Source organism: Anticarsia gemmatalis, chromosome 1 (assembly GCF_050436995.1).
Source record: "Anticarsia gemmatalis isolate Benzon Research Colony breed Stoneville strain chromosome 1, ilAntGemm2 primary, whole genome shotgun sequence".
Classification (NCBI taxonomy): domain Eukaryota; kingdom Metazoa; phylum Arthropoda; class Insecta; order Lepidoptera; family Erebidae; genus Anticarsia; species Anticarsia gemmatalis.
In genome coordinates, this window is record NC_134745.1 from 712,719 (window position 1) to 737,194 (window position 24,476).

A 24,476-nucleotide genomic window follows, 5' to 3' on the forward strand; every position below is an offset into this window, starting at 1 on the left:
CGTTAGAATTAAATTGTCATGTGTAACTTTTAGCTACAGTTGACCAACTAATAAAGGACTTTCTACGGAAATAAGTACTTACGGTCCAAATCTTTGTGTTAGCAACAAACTCAATACAATGGACGGCTTCAGGTCGACATAATGGACATGAAACAGGTTCTGGACATTGTCCGCGTATAGGATAATAAGAAACGAAGGGGTTGGGAAGAAATAACTACAGAATTAGAAAATAATTTGTAAAATATTGCGAAATACTCGTAACAAGTAGGAAGGTTCGAGTGCCAAAATAACGTAGGTATTAATCTTAATTATGGATACAAACATGATAGCTATATCTAATTTCTTTTTTCAATTTTAAAGGAAAACTTTATTAAAAATGAAATAACTATATTTAATTATATGAATTGCACTTCTAGGAATTGTATCTACCAAGAATTTCATTACATTACAGTTACATCTCGGAAGCTTTAATAAATAATATTATATTACTTTTAGAAAATGGTTCTAAGAAATTAATAACTGAAAGAGGTACTGCTGGCACTAATATTTTTTTTATTAATAAAAGATAACTCCCGCACTAAATCCTCTTGTCCGTGTGGGAATCGAACCCACGACCTCCCGACGCAATGGTATAAATTTTGATTGACTGCCTGCGTGGCGACCTAAACCACTGCGCCACGGAGGCAGTCAATCAAAATGTATCCACAGTTACGTCTTACAATGCATATTATTATCTAAACGTTGTTTTATAAGAGAACTCTTAGTATTACCTCAAAAACAAACAATACAGAGTTTTGAAACTTTTGTAACCAAATTCTAAACAATACATTAAAGCGTGAAATCGCATAACAATCGCCACGTAACGCGAAAAAATACTAATTAGAAACCAGTTTACTTATTTCCTTACTTTACTGGTAAACAAACAGTTTGCACAATTACCGGTATTTACTGGTAAAATACAGTTATTGTCCAAATATAATCCGCCATTTTTCATTGTCTGGATAACTTGAAATTCCAGTTTTTGGATTTAACTCGTTTGCAGTTTTCACAGGGATTATTGGTTACCCTTGCTTGTATTTAGTTTGAACATAATAATGTCGTCCAGTTTCATTGAAACCAGCCAACTTTGGACATTGTTTATAGTGGCCAAGTGTGTGCACAATACACAGGTACACTGTCTATTCCTTTACTATCGTAGTCTGGTGGGAGGGCTAAACTGACATGACCGGGCCGACGGCTTTACGTGCTCTACGTCCTCAACTTTCTAACTCCGGGCAATATCTGAGATTTTTTTACAGAAAACAGCCGATCCGGGATTAAAACCCGAGACCTCTTGCGCGGTAGTCGCATACACTGCCGACCGCGCCACAGAGAAGTAGTTATAGGCAAAATTAAGACACTTTTTCAAAGTAATAAGAAATACGAAAAATGTGTTATGAAAGGTTTGGAAGCCATAACAATGTAGGTATATTCGAAAGGTCTTTAGTTAAGACCCGTAACCTCTGACATTTAGCAATCGGGGTCGTAGTTTGCGGTAAAAAGAAATTGCAACGTTAAATATTATATTAAAAGAGTATTTTCTTTATACAAGTTATTCTAGGAACTGCGTGGTCCGCTATTTGATCGTTAGTGGGTGTATGTTGTATGCAACTTTTGCTGCTGCTGACATTCCAATACTCGGCTTACGCAAGGTCTGCGCTTTTCTATATGAAAATGTAGTACGAATCAATATTGTCTGCAAAACAGAATTGCCTTTTAAATCTTGTAACATTAGAAGAGAACATAACATTAGAGAAAAGTCTATACTTATAAGGAAATATGAATTATGACTGTTATATAGTTTAGTATGTGTATGTACTCGTATAACAAATGTAGTCGCTTATAATGTTAGCTATTTATGTCCAGTTTCTGAGGTACAGTGAGCGTTAGTTTATCTACTCGAACTGTCATTTTTATATGAGCTTAAACGCTATTGAATATATAAAATTCCGCCAAATATACCTCAGAAACCGGGGGCCTAGTCCAGTAAAGTTGTTAACATTTTACAGATAATCCTGTATATGTATTTTTTAAAAATATAACTACAAATATTGCATGACTAGAACTCAAACAAACAGTTTACAAACAAACTACAAACCGTAACTTTGTTTGGTTGTCACAAATGTTTGTTCAATGCAGTGGTTGAGCTTACCACCCCCGATAACACCCACGTACATTAGTTACCACGTGGCCAATTAACAACCACGCAACTTTTTCCGGACCTTTAAAAGTGACTGCCTACCTGGCGCAGTGGTTTAGTTCGCCACGCCGATACCATTGCTTCGGCAGGTCGTGGGTTCGATTCCCACGCGGAACAATTATTTGTGCGATCCACAAATAATTGTTTTGGGTCTGGTTGTGCTATGTGTCCGTTGTTTGTATGTTTGTAAAAGTCCCCTCGACACAAGAGTAAGTCTTAGTGCGGGAGTTGTGTATAAAAAAATGTTTTATACAATACGAGAATTAACGCGAACACGCATTTTACCTTAGAATGCCTAACGTTACGGCGCACGTTACACCGGCCGTCGTCTCTGGTTAGAGCCCACACAAAAACGTTACGGCGAAAATTATATTAAACTTTACATGAAAACGTCAATATTTTCATGTCACCGTCCTAATAATGACTTCACAATAACAAAAGAGCATTTCAACAAACATCTCCCTCCCACTTGACACTGAGTTCCTTATCCCTCTCACTCCGAGAGCACTCGCCCTCACTTCAAAGAAAAACGAGACAATACAAAAGAACCTGACCTTTCCCGTAAATATATCTAATTAATATAGATGAAGAGTAATTAGATAAAGTGTGCGAGGTAGTTGTGTTAATTAATAAGAATATTATGTTGATTGATATTAATTGAATGATGGGAAGGAAAGCCTGTGGTTTAGAACTTACTTACTTAGAATATTAGGTATCTAATCTACAGGAAATATGAGAATAAAACTTCATTCTTATATTATAAGTGTGAAAGTATATCTCTAGTAAACAGTATATAGTAATGTAGTGTCTGTTGCTTTATCTCGACTAAATTACATACCCAATTTTGAACAGCGTTTGAAGAAAACCGAATCAAAAAAATCGTTTTTTTTTTCAAATTACCCCTGACCCCTTAGCTGCAGAAAAATTATATCGAACATTGTGTCAGTATAAAGCAAATTCGTTAAGCTTAATGCTTGGCTTCAAAAGAAAGAGGACCAAGTAACTTATTAGTCCTAGCCATTGCTAAATCGAGTCGTACGTCCAAAACGTTAGATAAAAATGCCCTAAAGGACACGGAACAAAAAGGACAATTAAGTAACCGTGTGCCACTTGCCTATATTTAAATAAGGCTTTATATTTAAGATACTTTTTGCTTATAGAAACTGTCGATCAAAATTGGAGCACTTCACAATCGATATAGATTTATAAAACCCACGCATTTGATCAACAGAGTTTCCCTTGTGTTAAATAAAACACTGTCTATTGAGGACAATGTCTTATTGTGCCATTTATACAAGACATTTGTCGATCTTACTTTATATTTAGGACAGTGAAGTATAAATGTAATGGACTTGTTTTAAAAGAACACCCACACGCTTTTTGACGAACACTGTCGAATTGTATCAATCGCGGGTAATATTAAATACGACATTTTTGTGTAATAGATATTAAATAATGCCAAGTCCCACATTGGGAGAACTTTATTTTAACCTCAAATATATTGTTAACTTTCCTAAACTTGTACGTTTATTTTAGTTCTTTTGCAGTGTATAAGATTACAATTTGTACAATCGCAGATTGAGTGAAATGTGTGATGTCCAAATAAATCCAATATTGACTAATTACAGAGAGGTCACGAAAAGCTTAACTCGATGTCTTTAGTTAGCGTGATAAAGGTTTTTGAAAGAGACCTTATCTCAAAAGGGGACAATATCGGATAATAATAAAAGACTTGAATATAAAATATTGAAATGTACCTATGTATAAATTCTGTCAAAAGTATTAACCATTATAATAAAATCATCATTTTACTATAAGCCCCAATTCCATTAATATTCAGAACTAACGTTATGTGAGGCAAGTAACTAGCCCTCAAAATAAAAAAGTACTTAAATAAATGGATATTCTAAACCTAATTCCATCGAACAAAAGGCTCTCATTCAATTACTCCCAATAATTCAAAAAGGTACAATACTAACATTTCGTACAGGCATCTTAAAATAGACGTAATTTCATTCCCGTAGTCTCGATACCCTTACAATTCTTTGTAATTGGTCGGGACGTAAGATGTACTATATACTTACTGGATCCCTCCCGTATTAAATATCGTAGGTATGTAGGTAAGAGGATTTTCTGTCTAATAGCTTTTTGATAAGGTACGCTTTTCTTATTGTAGTCTCGGCAGAGTTAGGTAGTGAGGTTTGTGATTGTGATGTTTAATGTTCTGTAACTTTTTACTTACGTGATATATTTCGTGATTTCGCGTTTATGAATTTACCCAAAGAATTTAACAGAACAACATAAATATACGTAATAATGATGTTTTTATTTCGTTCTACTTTATTTCTATTAGTCCTGTATATCGACCATTCTTGGAACAAAACTGTGTTTATTAAGGAGCGATAGAGGTTTGACGAACGTCTATGTACCTAATGGTTTAAATTTCTGTTTGGATTTTCACAATCATAGCTGTTGCTAAATTCCCGGTATTTGACATTAAAATCGCTTATTAATACATAAACATAAGAACAAGAATATTAACGGCAAAATCTACAAATACACCATTGCCAACACTTTAGCTTTAAACGATTTGCAAAATTGTTGAAGTCTTCCTGCAATAAGCTCATGCCTCGACTCTCGTGACAATTATCTCACAATACATGTAAGTTGTCACGTATCGGTTATCATCTGAATATATCAGTGACAGCTCGCCTGTGATACGAGCCTTCATTAACTAATAGCCGCTAATAGTCGTAGATAACTCTGTTTACTACACTCTCTCCACGATGGTTACTATGTACGTGGTTCGTGTGCACGTAGTGATGGAACTGACCTAATCTTACTGCTTAGGACCTTGTCCAGAAGATGCGAACTCGTCTCGATTCTTTCACCCGTATTTCGCTCTAACGTATGCCACAAGGAGTGTGAACTTCGTGCGTATATTGATGTCGTGAATCTGGACACGGTCTAACCTCCGGTTTCTGAGGTACATGAAGCAGTAGTTTATCAATTCAATTGCTTTTAAGCTCATATAAACACGTCTGTGTCTACCAAAGAGGTTTTATGTTCGAATTCCAAGTTGGGTCTTCTTTGATTTACTGACAGACTTCCGTGAATCTGAGAGAAGGTATGCTAAAGAGTCACTGCCTCATTAGGATAAGAGAGTGATGGAAAGGTGTTTCTGTGTATTATGTATGCCACACGTGCACACTTGGCTCTCTGAAACCAACTCATGAAAATTTGGTTGGTTTTAATGAAACTGGGAGCTTGCACTGTGGCCATATATAGGCTATGTTTCGGGATTCGCATGAATACAGTTATTGTGATTTTAATGTAGACAATTGCTTTGATAAAAAATAGTCAGATATTTAAAAAAATGAGTTTTTAACGAACAATTACCAACATTTGTCTTGCCTGAGGTTACATCCACATACTAAACCTTACATGTATAAAAACCTTTCTGTAATAAGATATCAATAATAGTAGAAAAACATATTCTGTATAATATTTATTTTCATACAACACCAGTCTTTGATCTTGTTATTTAAAAATACTACAATATTGCTACGAAAAAACATTTTTCTATCATACGAATATTTGAAATATGTATAAAGGAGACCTAAAATGAGACGGCGGGATGACCTGGACGCATTTGAAAACGGCTGGTCGGATCTTGCCGCCGCGCCGATAGGGGGATTTGGAAGGGAAGGGGGAGGCCTTTGCCCAGCAGTGGGACTATTAAATAGGCTAAGGAAAAAAATATGTTGAAACAATTAAAAAGAGCGTGGTTTCAATCCACGGACCTCTGGGTTATGGGCCCAGCACGCTTCCACTGCGCCACTCTGCTCATGAGAATATACTTCTAAAAATTACTTTTATATACCCTTACTGTCTTTAAACACTGATATTTTATACAGTGTTTTATCTTTTTACTCATATACAGTTTTAAATACCCTAATAAAGACATACACAGCTTATATCGGTGACGTCTTGCAAAAAGGTCAGGTGCGTAGTACTCGTAACCGGCGATCATGTATGACAAGGTGTATGGATGTGGCTGAAGAAGGAAGTTTGTGAGGATAGAACCAAATGGCGTTCTCTGATCTCTGCCTACCCATATGGGAAGATGGCATGTGTGTATACAGTTGAAAAATTGATTGAAAGTGAAGAAACACCGTACAACTAATAAGAACTTACCTCTACCCGACATTTATACAATAAAATAATGGAATAGAATAGTAGGACAGTATGAGCGTATCCTCTAACCATTGCCTAAGGAAAAATAATACAACTAAAACACTATAAAAAGCCGTGCTTACGCAACCTGTGCCTGCCCTACCTGCCCACTGCACATGCCTTCACTACACTGATAAAATGCGGGTTGGGGACTTCACATCTTCAAGAACTGCTTTATAGAACACTTAGGCATGCTAGATTTTAGCACTAAATTGTAAATTATATATTATTATTAAAACATGGATATTAACGCGAACACGTATTTTACCTGGCGCCTGACGTTGCGGCGCAGGTCACACTAACCGTAACCGAGACTGAAGGATTTACGAAGCGAATTTACATCCACCCACATATTTAGATTTTTCCAACTACCCTCACACACAATTGAGTGATAAAAAAATAAACATGCAAAGTTTATAGGTTATGATTTCATTGTAAATATCTTATGCTAAAAGTTATAGTACCATCAGTTTAAAAAAATACCAAGCCCAGTAATTTTACGCATAGGTATCACATACTTAAATCTTGGGCTCAATTTTACTTATGTTCTATTTTCAGAAAACTATTAGGTACCCTCTAATATGTTTCCTCCAATTTCTTTCTAGAAGCAAACGATCCGTACATTTAATATTTTTTCTCTTTTGTCAAATGATTCGTACAAATATTTTTGTCAATTGATATAAGTAATAGGTTTCGCCATATTTGAAATTATTTTTGCTCGATATTTTTGGGTACTCGTGGTATATACGATTGGAAAAAGCTTTTAAAAGTGTGAGTAGTTGTGTAACAATTATTCGTTCCTGAGTTTTCCAGCTTTAGGGCAACATTATCGCCGGTCAGAACTTTATACAACAGATATTTTTTTACGTTAGATTCCGAAAGATATCTTTGCATTACTTTACTTTCTGTATTGTTCAGACGAGAGTTAAAATAACAATAGCAATATTCATACATAACTATTGCCTAGTAGATACTACTAGGCTCGTCATAACGTATGTCGTATTACTTATTTACTTTTACAGATAGACTATCTAATGGACAGGAAGACGGAATATTGTCAAGGGCCGGTTTCCTGATTTAGAAATAATTGTTTGATAACCTATCTGCTAGATAAAATGACAACAAATGTATGAAAACAACTGTCAAAATTCCATCATAAAAACTATCTGTTGGTTATCCAGAAGTGATGGCATCGGGCCTAAATCTCTAAACTGTGTTTACCGCTAACTGACACTTATTTGATGTCTTGGAAATTGATCCGCTAGTATTATTAATTTTATCTCTTTAATAAGATAGATACATTATTTAAAAAAAAACATTATAAAGTTGCCAGTCCAATTCGGAAAAAGTGGCAACCTTTCAAAAGTATGGACCGTATTTCTAATAAATTTTTCACCGCTATTGGTAAACATTTGCATGTAAACAGTCGGTTATATAACAATCTGTATATCAATTACTATAATAGTGACTACATAATAGATTCCCTGAATATACTTGCCTTTGAAGTGTTATGAAATTCATCCATTACTAATTAGATTGCATTGGCTTGTCAGTGTTTCTTAAAGTTATAATCGTCTTTCTATTAATTACTCAATTATAGGTTCGTTCGCGTAAGACGTAGTTTGAGGTCATTAACCTTAACCCCGAGTTAATATTCTACATTATCAAAAATTATTATTTTTCGAGTGACTCAATTGCACATATGCGCACCCATTTCTTAAGAGAAATACTCAAATTATTTCACTGATAGCACTTTATACGATTTGGGAAAGGAAACAGGTCCTTGTTAACAGAAACCTTATTTACCTTATAGACCATATAAATAATTAATAGGATCTTTTGATCGACCTCCTCTTGTTATACAAAACTAACAACACTACAAATTTAGTTTGGTTCGGGATTTCGTTATTTATATGAAAATTTAATCTTGATTCCAGCACGGCGATAACAGTTTGAAAACCTCTAGTTACGTTATGGAATTGATTTGAACTCACTATTGTCTCTTAGTTAATTAATTAATCGAATCAGTTGTTGATTTAGGCTCGCCGGGTGTATAAACATCTTTTGTACAGAATTCAAACATAGCCTAGTCGCACAACCAGACCCGTATTCTAACAGAAAAATCTATATATAATGAAACTCAAAGGTGACTGACTGACATAGTGATCTATCAACACACAGCCCAAACGACTGGATGGATCGAGCTGAAATAGGGCATGCAGGTAGATGTTATTACGTAGGGATCCGCTAAGAAAGGATTTCGATCTATTCTTGGTGGCCCAAGGGGATAAAATAGGGGATGAAAATTAGTACGAAAATTCGCGAGCAAAAGCTATTATAATATAATATCAATCCCGTATTCTAAGAAACGTACTTATATCTAGTTTCCAATCAATGCATTTTATTAAATTATTCTAGCTAGGATTTAATAGTTTATTAACAACTTTGTTTTGAAGAATTTTCCAAATATTCTATTTGACGAAATGGTTCTTGAGAACGACTATAATTCTTTGCAAAATATAGTAACGCAATTATAAAGTTTCGTTATTGACTAAGTGTCGTCTCCGCATTGAGTGTTCGACATAACTTACGTGAACAAATTAGTTCACCTAACTTACGCTAGAGGCGCTGGTAGAGTAAATGTCGAAGTTCGTGCCTTTGTGTGAGAGTTACTAACTGATGATGCAATGCAATTTAAAATGAAATTACTATGTGTAGTGGATGGTAAAGTAGTAATTTAGTTTCTTACTAAAGTAAACTAAAACTAAGTGTACTGTTTTACTGCAAAAATTCTGGAGCAGGGAATTGTTTTAATTTTATGTAAAACGTTAGCTTTCGTTTTTTTGCATTATAAAAAAAAACACTTATATATTAGCCCCAATCTCTGACTTAAAACTGAGACTAACGCAATAAATCCCCATAAAAAAATCAACCCTTGAGAAGTTGAGAATCAAGGAAATAAATTACAAACCAATAAAAAGAGCAAAAAAACTGAATCTTGAACTCATCAATGCACACACCTACTTCCTAAAAAATGCCGACACACGGCACACACACGCACTCAAAAAAACCACCACGTTTTTGCACCCCGGCCTTACTACGGAAGTAGTGAGGAAAGAAAGAGATAGCAACACTTATTGTACGAGTGTAAGTGAGACAGAACGCGTGGGAACCGCAGGGGTAGCGATATCCCAGCGCATTGAAGTGGGACATTATTGAATGTTGACCGACGGACATATGCTGACGCTAGCGACACCTGTGTCGTGTTTATGCTAATATAGTATACTGACCACCTGTTTTTTTAATTAGTTTTTAGTAGATTAGTGTGATAAAAAGCTGTTATAACGAACTTTAACCTGCAACAAAGGTCATTTAATTTAGTTAATCAATTTACGTTGAACTAATTTCTCAAAAAAATTTTTGGTCCAAATAGATATTAAGTGGGAAGTACTTAAATGGAAATACAAGTCTTTGAGTAACTTCTATTCAATTAACGCTACGAAGAAACAAAACCAATCGAATTGTCCGTGACGTCATTTGCGTCATTTTTATGACCTTTCAAAGGAAATTTCTGGGCCGTTCCAATGAATTGTTATTTTTGGAAGGTTTGCTAATTCGCTTTAGTATTTTCGAGAATTTTCTAGGATACTTAAATTAGGAAAAACTACCGTAAACCGCACTTAGCCAGCGTGGTGGCCTTAAGGCCTAACCCTTCCCTCTCTTTTTGAAGGAGAATTTTGCCCAGCAGTGGGACATAGTGAATAAAACAAGTAAATATAGAAAAAAATAATTTAATTTTCTTTCGTTTCAAGCTCTTATTTACAAATATATACAAATAGTGACGTACCAAAATAACTATCGATATCGATAGATTGTATAATTCGTTTACATTTTACACACAATGTGAAAATAGTTAGTGTTCAAATAAAGCAAGACAAACATGTATTCGAAGGTTCTTTTGTCACAATTGTCGTATTTGGAAAGGTTTGACGCCTACGCAAGGATACACAATACAATGTAAAGCGGAACACACACCAGAGTAGCCGACGTGTTGTAAACTCATCGCCAACCCGGCGGCATGTCGGCGGGTAACGTCTACAAGTGCTAGTTAACTAACTAAGCCACCGACAAAAAGATGCTGACATAGGTCAGCGGAGTAGTGACTTTGGTGTGTATCGTGCTTAATATAGGATTACAACAAATATTAAATTTGCGGACATAAAGTAAAGAATCAAAACAATTATTTGAACAGCTTTTGAGATTTAGTTGTTAGGGTAACGTTTTCTAAATGATATTTTATTTTGCTTCATTGTTGTTTTTTTAGATCCGCATTTATGTGTTGCTATGGCAACTGTTTATACTTAAGAACTCCTGGCGAATCAGCGGCTACGAGAAACACACGTGACTTTATTGCCCTTTGTCATTTGAAATCACCCCTCGAGAAGCCGTTTCTATTGTTGTTACTTATAAAGAAACATTTAATTTTGTCTTCCCCTATCGCAAATATTACATTAATTTTGTATAAAAAATGTTGAATCAGGAAAGTTAATATCTGTTTCATTGACCAGTTTGTTAACTTATTTGAAACACTAACCTCAATGATATAATATGATACATTTGTACCAACAACACAGTAAATTATTGATAAATTCACAACCTTATTTCATCATTTTGTACAATCATTTATTTGACAAGATCAAATACATTTTCACTGTACTTCTCTTTTTCCTTTCACACATTACAGACTTATTTCGACATATTAAAGCTTATTTTTTGGTCCCAATATACATAAAACACCCATAAATGCTTATAACGTTACCTTTTGAATTATTCCCTCCTTTTCATTTCAAATAGAAAAGAAAAGGACGAAAATTCAATGGTTTCAAACGCTCTTACAAATAGGGTTGTAAAGTGTCGATAAACTTATACGATATAATATATAATTATCACACAACTTATAATATATTTGATATAATAACTATTTAATACAACAGTGGGTTTTATAATTTAGATTTGTTTAAACTCTGAGATCTTTGACAACAGTGTCTTGTAAGTGGGAACTACGTAGAAAAGTGCCATTACTTGCTTTGAAAAAATACTTTTAAAAGTACCCTCATCGTAAAAAGCTTCAAAGCAACACCAAAAATAGATGAATCAAACAAGATTCTTATTGGTTACCAAGTTTACATAATTGAGTTTAATAATTTTCTATATATATTTCATTCAGAATACAGTTATTTAATTAAACTTTGCAAAATGCTCTGAAATCCGATCAAAATATGCAATAATATATTATGACACTTATCGACATAATTCCTTTCCAAGACAAAATAACTTCACTAGTCTAATACGCAAGTTCCGCACCCCACGGCCGGTAAGGTTTCGAACTGTTCTGTGAGTACTGATGATGAGGTGGATGGTGAGGGTATGGAGTAGGGTAGTGAGGTGCTGGGGGCGCTGGGTGAGGGCCGGGAGGACCTGGTGGCGCTGGTGGGGCGGGGGGGTAGTGGGGATAGCTTGGGGCAGCAGTAAGAGGAGCAGCTATTGCTGTTGGAGCTGCTACTGTAGTTGTAGCTGCAGTCACTGGGACATCCTGTCTTGGTATATCAGTATAGCCATGCTGTTGAGCTACTGGCGTGGCTGGATATTGAGGGTACCCCCAATTGGCAGACTTAGCAGCTAACTCCCTTTGTGCAGCAAAGCATTGAAGGTGGCTCATGAGTCGTAACCGCAGTGGGTCTTGGATGTCGAGGCCCTCGCAGCTGACCAAGTACCTGGCTACTTCAGCTGCACATTCTCTGAAGCCGATGCTGTGGTAGTCCATCGCGTATCGTTGTGGGTCGTACGCGAATGTGTCTAGACCTGGAAAGATAGAAAGTGAGGTTTAGAATGATTGTTTTAAGAATAATCATGAGTTTTCTTACAATTATAAATCTCTATAAATATCCATATTTACTTAGATATAAACTATTATATTTAATTCCATATAAACTATTATAAATATCCATATTTATATTAAAAGACAGCTTGCACGTATTTTAACTTAAGGGTATATGAAAGACTATTTAAATACATGTGAAAATGAAATAAAAAAGTAAGTAATAGTTAAGCGAAGTTAAAAGGTTTCAGGCAGTTTTAGAACTCTGGCAACAGGTTGACTTCATCATACGAGAGAGATTTATTATACTCAATGTAAAATTTACAAACTTGGGTTCACATGTTTCTAAAATGTAAAGCAGTTACAGTAAATTCAGGTTGGCGGCGACAATTTAGATTAAAAATGAACGCGAACTCTCGGGGGCTTTGCTTTGCGCTACGTTTGTTGTCGAATAATTAACGGTACAAAGTTTTATACGACCTTTAACACACGTAGGAACTAGGTTTATTTAATTTATGTTAATGCTTCGCTGGTCAAAGCGTTGTGTAGGTAATTGGTAATCAGGCCACCGGTGAAGGAATATTTTATTAATATTTGCTGCTAAAATTTACAGCAATTTTATCGTTTAGTTTTTTCTATAACAATTACTTCCGCACTAAAAACTGAGCTTGTGCTATGGCTTTTACAAACATACGAATGACTATTTTGCATCACAAAGTTATTGATTCCGGGTGCAAATCGAATACTTGCACACCAAGTTATCCACTGTACTTTATTGTCTTGAGCCAGAACCCGTTTAGCAAAAAGTATGGTACAAAATAGGGTATATTGAAAGAAAAAATACAGTGAAAAAGAACGATTTCTCTTCACTCAACCAAATAAGTGATATCGGAGTCTGCAGATGTTATTTTGCGTTAAGTAGACAATGAAACGAAATCAAGTCAACAAAAAGTGCCCCAATTCATAACAACCCTCGTCTCTCCCCTAAGAACAAGTAAAATAAGACAGCTATAGTTTTTAAACTAGTTAGACAAGGAGGAAAGATAACGGGATCCCCAAGTTTCCGGCCGTCTTCCGACTGAGAGCGGAGACAAGTATAAGATGAGCTCTGGGTTTCGAGGGCACTTTTGAGATTTGTTCTGTGATGTGATGTTTCATTGATGAGTGGTGGGTCAAGTTAAAGTGGTCGAGTCAGTGTGCCAACGGGCCAAGGGTGCAAGGAAACTGTAAGGACCAGTACATCAAGTTTGTAAAACGGGTTTAATTTATTCGTGAAAGTTTTTTGTTAATTTTTTGTTGGTTCTTTTATTTGAGTACAAAACTCGTCTTTTTTACATTTTGAAAGAAATAATGGATGTCTTTTTAATGGACAGTGATGTCACAAGGGTTCGGGTTCGACACCTGGTTATAAAGTCTAGACTCTTTTTGTAAAAACGGAGACGTAGACAGTATTTTACGGAAAACCAGCAATAACTGTTCACTTAGGGCCTTTCACGATTCGTGAATTTATTGAATTCTTTGATTTTTTTACACATTACATGACTTTTTTTCAACAAAACACAAGGCAGTATTAACCCATAATTAAACATCGTAAAAAACATTTAAATAATATTTTCCCCTCATTACTTCAAACAAAGGACACGTCTTGCCGCCAGCATTCCGTCATCGCCTACGACCCATATAATTGGCTTCAGTTACGTAAATAACATAAAAAGTTTTTTTCATGAAAATGTTTTTCATTTTGATCTTTTCTCTACGTCAAACCTTTTAAAATGTGATAAACAATGTTTAGTAAGAATTAAATAAATTAAGTAACTTTTGTTTACTGAAAACGTGAAAATATTTTTGGTTTTTTATTTACGCATTTTCGTTTTTTTTTGTTTTCGCATCGCTTGCTTAATTTGATTGTGTGACATTTCGGTATATAATTATATACTATTCCGGTCTTCAAATTTTTAATGCAGAAGTTGTTTCAAATTGACAAAAATACGACGTCTCGATTGATTTTACATACATGCATCAAATCACGCATTCTCCGGCCTCCGCCGGTTACGGCCTACTCTTATGGGATAAGAGTAGGCCGGAGCCAGAGATCAATCTTATCTCCAAAATAAAGCTGACTATTGAGTAACAGAGTTAAAAGTGCTCACTGTAGACATTATTTTTTAAAATTTTGAACATTTAATTTAAATAGGTGCAGAAAAGATACCGATAAGTTCCAATATTCAACCACCATAATTTATTTCTTAGCCGCCTATATTTCAACCCCCATAATTTCTTTACAAACTAAAACTCCTAAACCTCTAACCCTCTAAAAATCATTAAAAAGACTGACATAACACACAATACGCTTCCTTCCTAATGTTTTTATAAGTTGTATGCAGGTGGTGCAACCCTTTGCGTTAGATCGCTTCCGCTTGTCGCTCACTATGTCACAATACACGCGTGTTTCGAGGCCTCGGCCAAAGATTTTAGTTTTTATGTCGGTTAGATTTTTTGATGTAATTATTGGTTGTGTGATAGAGAATTTTTGAGAAAGGTCTGGCGTTTTAAATATTTTTCGGTGATAGGATTTCCGGGTGCTTAGGTGTCTTGTGTATTATTTTATTACTATCTTATTTAACTAGGCAAATTGCGGCCGAAATTCTGAATAAGTGATTGAGCAAATCGTAGCTTGTGCCGTACTTTTGGTGGGTAAAATTCAATAATGTAATTTGGTATTGAAAAAATTAGCGTTAAAACTGTGAGTACTTTTTTGTAAACTATAATTCTGCGTATAAATGATTAAAAATACACTAAAGCTTTCTACATTTACGTGTTTTATAAACCGTGTGAAACTGTATCACAATGCAAATCCGATCAAATTCCCAATAATCACCATTTAACCATTTATACGAGTGAGGGCACGTTAGCTACAATTAATTCCCTGCAGAGGGTAGCATCCCTCTTGCAAGGGAGGGTGGGAGCGAGCCCACTTACTGTTCCCACGGCTGGGACAGTGCGATGTGGGATTGATTTATCTCTGCTAATATGGTTCGTACGTGAGTTAATGCAAGTCAGAGTGGTTAAGTTAAGATACCTTTTAGCGTAAAAAAAGTGGATTAGTACCTACTCTAAAGAATATTTTTAACTTGAAATTCACTTTCTTTGTAGAAAGGTAAATTTTAATAGTTTATGAAAAATAAGTTGATAAGTGTATTTTTAGCGATAGTGCATTTATTTATTTCGATAGTATTTCTGAGTAAACCATTGTCATAGCCATGAACATGAAACTGAAACATTAAACACCATTACATTTACGGTATGATTTGCAACATCAGTAAAAGCTAGAAGGAAATCAACATCAGTAAAAGAAAAACATTTGCTCATTTCTACAAAATCTTTCACACACCAAATGTATCCAAACACCCATTTCAATAAGCGATCAAAATCACATAATCTCAACAAAAAGCCAAGACAAATTAAATAACCATAACAGCCCACAATGGACCGGCTGACCACCGCCGCAGTGTGCGTACACATATTACTTCACAATCTTACACCTGGCGCTAACAAAAACTCAGGAAGTTGATAACTGCACACTGGTCCACTTTTTGTCCCACTCACACTTACAAGATTAGAGAAAGATGGAGATAATAACAGTGTGGTAAAATCTTGGTGAGAATTTTGTCTCGCTTACACGTTTGAGAATAGAATGAGAGAGAATTATGTGTGTGTTTGTTGTTGTAAAATTTTATATGATTTTAATAAAGTTATCCAAAGTTATGGTTTATCAAAATCTTGTGGGATGCTTGCTTGTTCGATAGTATTAATTTTAATATACGCCCACTAGCTTTCTTACATTGTCAACATGTTTGTTTTGGTCTAAGATTTGATCCTTATAATGAAATTTATTAAAAGTTGAAGTATTTATGAAATTACGAAACCTTAATAGACACACTGAAAGTATTGATCGGTGAATTTTGGACATCCCACGCACGGTCATCTGATCCAAACTAAGCAGGCATGTACCTAATACATTTAAAGATAAATTAACAACCAAGCTTAGAACAGACACTCAAGCACACACACAAATATTTGTATCGGGTGAAATTCGAAGTCACCAAGCGCGGCGCTACGATTATTGCGACGAGGTGTCAGCGTTAACCACTGTGTCAAACGTGCTGTTAAATACAAAAACAATAATTAAATATATACTAATTTAAACCGAATTCCTTCAACAAAGGAAACGAGAACCGCAAAAGAACAAAACAACACACTTTTTTCTTACACAACATATCCATTTCCGGCCATTACTTCCGACCGCAGTAGCCTACGTCTGAAGGAACTTCGCAACACTGACCCGGCGTAAATAGCCGATGGGTGGCGGAAACACCCGAGGATGCGGTTTGTATGCAGTATTGATAGTTTGTAAAGTTCAAGCTTTGACCACTAATATAATTGATTTGATGTTACCGCATTTTAGGACCCTCCCGGAACAATGTTGGTTTTGAAAACGTTATTGTGATTTAATTTAGCGGAATGTGGTTTCAAATTACGTTTTTGATACGTTTTCTAACACACACGCACTCATAAGATACTTTTTAAATGCAAAAAATGTGAATGACAATTTTTAATTGACTTTTCTTGCGAGTGTGTTAATTCACACTTATCAATATATACCTAACATTCTATTCGAAGCGATCAAGCTTTTAACGAAAGCTACGCTTCATTTATTTGGTTTATTTATCTCTAAGCAATACGACCAAGGTTAATTACATTGTTTACTACATTAACTCTGATTCATAAGTATATATCTATAAATAACATATCCCATTTAGTATGATAATAAAATATTATCTTTACCGCAACTAATAAAATTGTAACAGCAAAGACAATATTTGCTGGACAGCCAAATAATAAGATAGATAGAGAAAAGGTTAGGTGCATACTTGCGTAGGTACTCGTAACCTGTGGTCCAGTATGACAAGATGTATGGATGTGAATGAGGCAAGGGAAAATTGTAAGGATTGTACCAAGTGGCGTTTGTACTTCCATGGGAAAAAGGCTATGATATTATGTATGTTTGTATAGCCATCGTAACATAACGCAGCATTTAAAACTAACAGAAACTAGCCACTCATTAGAACAAACTTTGAAATACAATTAAGGCTTTAAACCCTTCATCCTATTACCATTCAAACAGCCTAAAACACACATTACTCTTAAAACTTTGTTCAAACTGCCCGTAGATCTCATGGTATCATTTACAGGGTACAAAAAGTTTAAATGGTCACCACCTGTCTGTCCCGGACCCGGAAACTGACGCGTGGGAACATGGAAGGACGATTGATAAGAGATGGTGGTGATAAGAATGATTTAGATGTATGGTTTTGATGTATTTGGTTGGTGTTTGTCGGTGTTTAAATGTTGTTCACGTGATAATGTCTGAGATGTGATTCTAGATTCAATTTATTTCTGAAATAAATGTCATTTAATATGAGTCAGATGTCAGAGTGTATGACAAAATATTTTGGTTTATTTTCGTAAGAGTAGTTTTTCAAAAAACTGTTTTTTTTTGTTGTCAATGTTTGAATTTTCTGCATATAAAGAAATCGATCGTTACCTTGTCTTCATCATACGGTTCAGCGACTAACTCTCGAGCTTTTATAGTGCGTAAGATTCTATCTGTGTAAGGCACTTAATTTCATCCGCTACTAAGTAAACAAATATTGAATTACATAATAATTACGCTGTAGTCATAACATGAAGGATTTACTAATTAGCCCTGAAACTAACAACCTTGTACACAAACTTATGTACGATTTGCACAAGTTTTAATTAACAACATATTACATTAAGTTTTGTTTACTAATGTGACATTATATATTGAAGCTATTGCGCGTAACTTTAAACACTTGTTGTGAAATAAAATTATTTAAAAGAATAAACCCTTCTCTGTTTCAGAACAACAGACCATAAGAAATCTCCTAGGAAGTAAAAAAATAATAATTAATTTATATCCCTTTGAAGTCAGTGTCAGTGAAAACTAACAACTACTTCTTCAGAGTCCATTTTTTAACAAGTTGCCTGCACTTATGTCTGTACCCTGTTCAATAGTTGGGTCTCACGTGTTATAAGCTGTAAATGCCGTCCAAATAGAAGTAAGAGTTTACGAGAAATCGTAAAAAAACATTTTAAACTTTCGCTTGCGTATTATAGGTAAGGATTATTATCTTTACAATTTGAAGAAGTAGAGAGCCTTCCTGTCTCAAATCATAAAAGGATCGTACAATTTCTAAAAAAGTTTACAAAAGTATAACAGTAAAATAATCGCGATTTTTTCGAAGTTCCAAAAAACCTGTTTCAACAATGAACAGGAAAAGCGAATCGAATAGCGAAACTTTTGCTTTTTAATGTTATTTTACGTTTCACCGTTACGGTTTAAAGGAAACGGAAATGAAACAGGTTCGTGAAGAATTAATTGCTAACGGACACGACGCGAGTGAATTTTGTATTGAAACTTGAAAGATGTATGAATGCACGTGGCACTGTCTACTCGTGTGACATCCGGTGCGAAAATGCACCGGTTTGGGTAAACTAGTATTTGTACATTTAATATTTCGGGTAAACTTGTATTAGTTGTATTTGGGTAACTTTCAAAGCATTGGTAAAAAAATGTAAGTACTTCGTCTTTAAAGCTTAGCTTATTTTAATGTGATACGTGTTATAATGAAATAATTGACCATGTGAACCGAGGTACTGTATTGCCGAGGTATATACCGAGAAGGTCTTGTGTTCGATTCAGAGTCGGGTAAATTGTTGTGTAGATTTTTCGACTGGTATTGGTATGTTCTTAATAATATAGCATGGAGGAGTGTCAGAGAGTTATAGCCGGAAAAAGCTAACACTTTTCCGAGTAATACCAAGATAATTTTTATGTTAGTAAACAGCGAATAATAAAGCATTAAAATTTTCCTTATAGTAGTTAGTTTTCGGAAGTTTTATATACTTTTAAGCGTTATTTACCAAGTTACGTAGTATTTCGTCATCAAAACAAAGCTATGGGAGACCTTGGCCGACATAACTTGAAAGTTATAGTGTTATGTTTGAAGGACATGGCATTGAAAACATTGCGGAATTTCTGCTCAAAACTTGTAATGTGAAGGTGGCCCTTGAAAGTAGGCGAGTTATTTAGAAGAAATGTCACACAAAAAAGTCCTTGGAAAAAGGAAAGTAGGAAAAAGGGGTGACGCTTCATCATGTACGGCAGTCAGTTTTTTTTGCAGGGAGAATAAAGTTTACTATTTCCAGCTTCAGTGTGTTTAAAAGATAATCTAAACTCTAAGTTGCTTAAGACTTTATTTAACATATTTTTTTAGGACCACCAGGGCAATTTACGAAAACCTTACCAACTTCTAACACGCCCTCGCAATTCTTCGCTAAAATATCACTAAAAGGCAACAGGCCATACAATTAAGATATTGTTTACAAACAGAGATAGTTTAGAGCCTATCCGAATATACTCTTTTCTGATCTTTTACCAACAATTAAGAGTAGTAAGTTTCTTTAATGTGACATTAAACCTACCTTTAGCATGCAACATCTTCAAGTGATCAACAGTCAGCTGCAGTATCTCTGCTTTCTCCAGTTTGGCACTGCCCTGTTTCTCGCAGGCGGCCGGTACGAGTCGCTTCAGTTCTGTCAGGGAGGTGTTGATGCGGTCTCGCCGCTTCTTCTCTATCACTCCTCGACGCCTCTTGCGAGTCATCAGCTGGCACGAGTCGCCGCCTGGAGACCTGGAAAGAAACGGTATGATTTAGGTTGGTAGAATCTTTTAGCCCGTGAAATGGGGAATAGAACGTTACCGTTGTACTGTATGCGCTATATAACGTGTGTGTATGTAACACGCCGCTGCGAGGAAGGCAAAGGTAAGTATAGAAAAGGAGTAAAGAACATTAGTGGTAAAGAAATAAAACTTTAGTTAAAGTGAATAAACAATAATTTTGTTTTAACACACGACTTTGTATGGTAGTATATTTAACTTTTAATATTACTGTAACATTTTATCGCAACTGTAAAGAGATTGTTTCATCTAAAACGTTTTTAAGTGTATTCAATTTATGCGTAGTGACAATAAAATATCGGTGCGAAAGTATACTAAGCCCCCTTACGCACTAGCGGTTAACCGCGGAAGCGGCTAGCCGCGCGGTTAGCCGCTTTTCCAGTTTAATATGCAACCGCTTATGATTGTACGCACTAAACCGCCACAAAATTTCAACCGCGGCGGTTGAATGGAGTGTCGCGGCCCGCTTCGCGGCCCGCTTCGCGGCTAGCCGCCATCTTGTGTATACGCACTGGCGGTTAGTTTGCGGCGAGCCGCCGGTGAAGTATGCACGTATTTTCAGTTGCGCAGCCATGAACTTCGACACAGAGAAATTCATTGTTGAAATTCAACAACGAGAAGCTATTTAGAATTGTGAAGGAGCAGTTTATAAGAATAGAGATTTAAATTTAAATTTCTCTTCGGGTTGGATACAGTCACGAAATTTAGTAACTTGTCCTTTGATGCTGTCATATAAAACTGTTAGTAGTTCTTCAAATGACGAAACACTCATTCTAACATAGCCGAAAAATTTATCTTGGTGCTTCTTCAGTTCTTGAAAACAAAACGTTGCGTGTTTCTAGTAAAGGATGAATCCAGTATCTTTTTTTATTTTTCTTTCGTTGTTTTCGGGAGTAAATATAAATAGCACAATCTCGACGGCGTCCATTTAGTTTATGAGCCACGCGCCTTCGAGCGGTCCAACCGCTTAACGCGGTTTCATCGCGGCTGACCGCTATGGCGGCTAACCGCGACGAAACCGCGTTAAGCGGTTGGACCGCTCGAGTCTAACCGCCTAGCGGCCAACCGCTAGTGCGTAAGGTCCCTTAAAGAAACAATGGATTACGATGTGTATAATGTGTATGTTTTTATAATTTTAATTGGAATGAGTATGCTGTGGACAACTCTCTTAAAGAATCAAAGATCATTAAATTTTAAATTTTTTCATTTACCAAATTGATTACTTTTGAGCATCAATTAAAGTTTTTTATCATGAAATAATCAGAAGATTATATACTTTCTAAAGAGTACTGTGTATATCAACAAATCACTTACGTGTTGTTTATATTTCAGTATCGGCCATGACAGTTAGTTTTTGTCTATGTTTATCTCTCACCGACCTTGCGGAGAGATTTATTTGCTTGTGTACATCTCTGGACAAATATCAAGTTAAATAACTGAAGTAAATATCTTATGTAATAGTATAAAGTACACGTTGTAATAATGTTTACACTTGTTTTTCTTGTTTACAGTGGAAATAAATGTGTAGTAACTTAGTAGAGAGAGTTGAAAGTTTATTTACTTAGCATTAGTTATAAAATTTTTAGTGTCTTAAAAAGAAAAGGGTCTTTGAAATACGGGTCATATATGAGTTTCGTTGGCTAATTGAGTAGATTATTTGATTAAAGTCTGCATTTTTTTAAATTTACGGCATAGACTTATAGTAAAATATCTTTACGATAAGTGAAGAGTGTATTTCAAGTCAATAGTTTGTATGTTTGAACTCAATCACAACAAAACTTCAAAATTGATTTTTACTAACCGACGAAGCCGCGGGCAAAAACTATTTATTACATAAAAAAATGTAAATTACTAGTTTTCCCTTAATATTTCCTTTTATATGTATACAAGATGAATGTAATATAACAGACACATATCGTCCAATTACACTACACACTCTACATGAAATTGAGCACTTAATTAAACTTTATTAACTGCGTAGCGCCGGCTACGAGCGTAGCGTCCGGTTACGAGTTATGACTCACGCTACGAACTGCGTAGCGCTTTGATTGGATTTTTTAAACGAGTGATCAAAGCTTATTAATATTTTTTCGTACACCTGCTTTGTACCCAAAAGGGTTTTATTTGTATATTTTTAACTAACACGAGATAAACATTTTTCATAAATTTTATTATTTTTTCAAAATACAAGTATTAGCAAATGCCTTGTAATTAAGGATAACATATTAATAATATTCGAGAATATATAGAACATATTCTATCATTCTAATAAGAATCTTATTAGCCAACATTATAATCAAGCTCCATTTTAAAAACAGACCCACAAAAATAAATGAAAATATCTATTTGACTAAATTTTTTTCACATTATATATTACTTATTATTATTTTATAATTATTTTTTCGCATTACTTTTTTCACATTTCTACAACGCTGACTAGTAACATTCAACATGAATATTCAGCAACTATCACATAGAAAGTTAAACTCAAAAACATAGGGGCCTAACAACTGAATACCATGTAACTGTGCCTAGTTCATACATGTATGTGTATGAAAGTGTATGGATTTCACTTGTTAATGAGAACTATGCTCCAATTAGTGTCTGTACCGAAATGTGTTAGTAGTATTGTGAAGTACTAGTAACATAGGACGGGTTTGTTTCAGAATTTATTAAAAATTTACCTTATAGTATTCAAAAATAAAATTACAAAATTATTATATTATCCTATTACAAAATGTGTTTTTAATGAGTATTTTCATTTTAAATTTCGAAAAAATATAATTTGCTAAGCCCGAAGTTTTCCAATTTACTATACTCTAAATTAACTTAAAAAATGTAAGACTGGTTTGATATTATTCAAATAAATCACTACTTTGAACTTCGACCTAAGTATTAGGCTTAAAGGACGAACAAAAATTTTCTATTTTAATTCACTAAAGGTTTTAAACTCTACTTACTGCGCATCCTTCGAGCTTTCTTCCGAGAAAGCATCGTCTTCGCTTTCCGAATGTGTCCTCTTATTGCGCTGCGCAGGCGCAGGTGGAGCCGGCGCTGGAGCTGGTGGGCCCCAGCCGTACCCCCACTGAGGACCCTGGCTCTGGAGACCAGGGCCTGGCTGTTCCATATGCCTATGATGGTACTCCATTATCAAAATTTTGTAAAATTCTCACTAAGTTTTTCCACTAATTACACAAAACTGTTAGTTTTCGTCACTAATGAATAAGTTTTCACGTTTTTGTTGTCGCGTTATCAATGTCCGGGTAGTCCGCGGAGCACACGTGCGCACGCGTCGACGGCTGCCGCGGAGTGTGGCCGCGTGCCGCCTCGTGTGCCGCCGCCCTAACACACGCTGGGCCCTATCACAACCCCGGGTTATACATCACTTACTTAACTATCCACCAACATGTACAATTTTCAGCCTTAAGACTGCAATAATAGAGGTGATATGAAGTGCATGTGTGTCTGGTAATTTTTTTCGCACGACCATTTTGCAATTGCAGTTCTAAAGAACGAATTTGAACTTTATTTGTGAATTGCTAAGGATGTTTCGTATGTATTTGCAATACACATAGCGATATTAAAATTCATAAAGTTGAGTGTCATGTTACTGTTTTGCGAAAATAGACTTTGAATATTAAAGCTATAGTTGAATTTTCTTTGCAGATTTTCGTTAGGGTGCATTACATAGTTGACGGCCGGCCGCGTGGCCGACGCACGGTGGGAAACTATAGACAATTAGGTAACGCAATTTATTCGGGAATATTGGTGTGAATTCGAAGGGGAAGTCCGGGGTTCGAGCGTGGGACGATGCAAGGATTAACTGCGGACTGTTGGTAGTTAAGTGCAGGATTATAGGGGGAAATATGTATTTGAGTTGGCAATTTAAATTTTCATTTTAGTAGGGAGCATTGTTTGAGTTTTTCGCGTGGGATATGAGATGAGTGGGTGGCAAGTGAACTTTAAAGATTGCTTTAAACGATGCATCCTATCTACTTTGTATTCAATTTTGTGAAGCTTAGTTATTCGCATTTGATATCTTTGCAATTTTGTTGACATTTTCTACGAATTTTCTATAAGAGGAAATGCTGCTGAAAATAATAGAGTGATACTACTATATACAGAGTACATAAAATATATGTTCCAAGCTTCATCTTTGTAGAAGAAATTATTTATTAGTGTCTTGTTTAATTGATTTAACACTACTACTAGTTCATACGAAAGCTCGCATGTCTATCATAAGCTTCAACGAGCTTTAACAAAGCTGTACTAATAGTGATATAATGAGTGGTTTCCTA

The 24,476-nt window shown here is 35.3% G+C and overlaps 2 protein-coding genes across 3 annotated transcripts in view; both read right to left on the reverse strand.

The window, feature by feature from the left end:
- The window catches only part of LOC142985720 (uncharacterized), a 65,689-nt gene extending 58,929 nt beyond the window's left edge, over positions 1 to 6,760 (reverse strand). The window contains exon 1 of one of the 2 annotated variants that reach the window (XM_076134042.1): positions 6,579 to 6,760. In XM_076134042.1, coding sequence (XP_075990157.1) covers positions 6,579 to 6,593 — 15 coding nt within the window. In that variant the 5' untranslated portion in view covers positions 6,594 to 6,760. The remainder of the gene's footprint in view (positions 1 to 6,578) is intronic. The other variant, XM_076134082.1, reaches the window with a different exon arrangement.
- A 3,490-nt stretch (positions 6,761 to 10,250) lies between these two features.
- Hey (Hairy/E(spl)-related with YRPW motif) lies at positions 10,251 to 23,469 on the reverse strand. The gene is made up of 3 exons (XM_076136094.1): positions 23,139 to 23,469; positions 19,923 to 20,131; positions 10,251 to 12,337 (listed from the first exon to the last, which is right to left on the reverse strand). Exons 1-3 carry the CDS (start codon positions 23,324 to 23,326, stop codon positions 11,820 to 11,822), a joined length of 915 nt encoding a protein of 304 aa, XP_075992209.1. The 5' UTR covers positions 23,327 to 23,469; the 3' UTR covers positions 10,251 to 11,819.
- Between the last annotated feature and the right edge of the window lie 1,007 nt (positions 23,470 to 24,476).

Excerpts from the sequence above, each read along its gene's own strand:
- Hey (XM_076136094.1), bottom strand. The coding sequence starts at position 23,326 with ATGGAGTACCATCATAGGCATATGGAACAGCCAGGCCCTGGTCTCCAG. Across the intron at positions 20,132-23,138 it reads GAAAGCTCGAAGGATGCGCA|GTCTCCAGGCGGCGACTCGT; the intron begins GTAAGTAGAGTT and ends GTTTCTTTCCAG. Across the intron at positions 12,338-19,922 it reads GAAGATGTTGCATGCTAAAG|GTCTAGACACATTCGCGTAC; the intron begins GTAGGTTTAATG and ends CTATCTTTCCAG.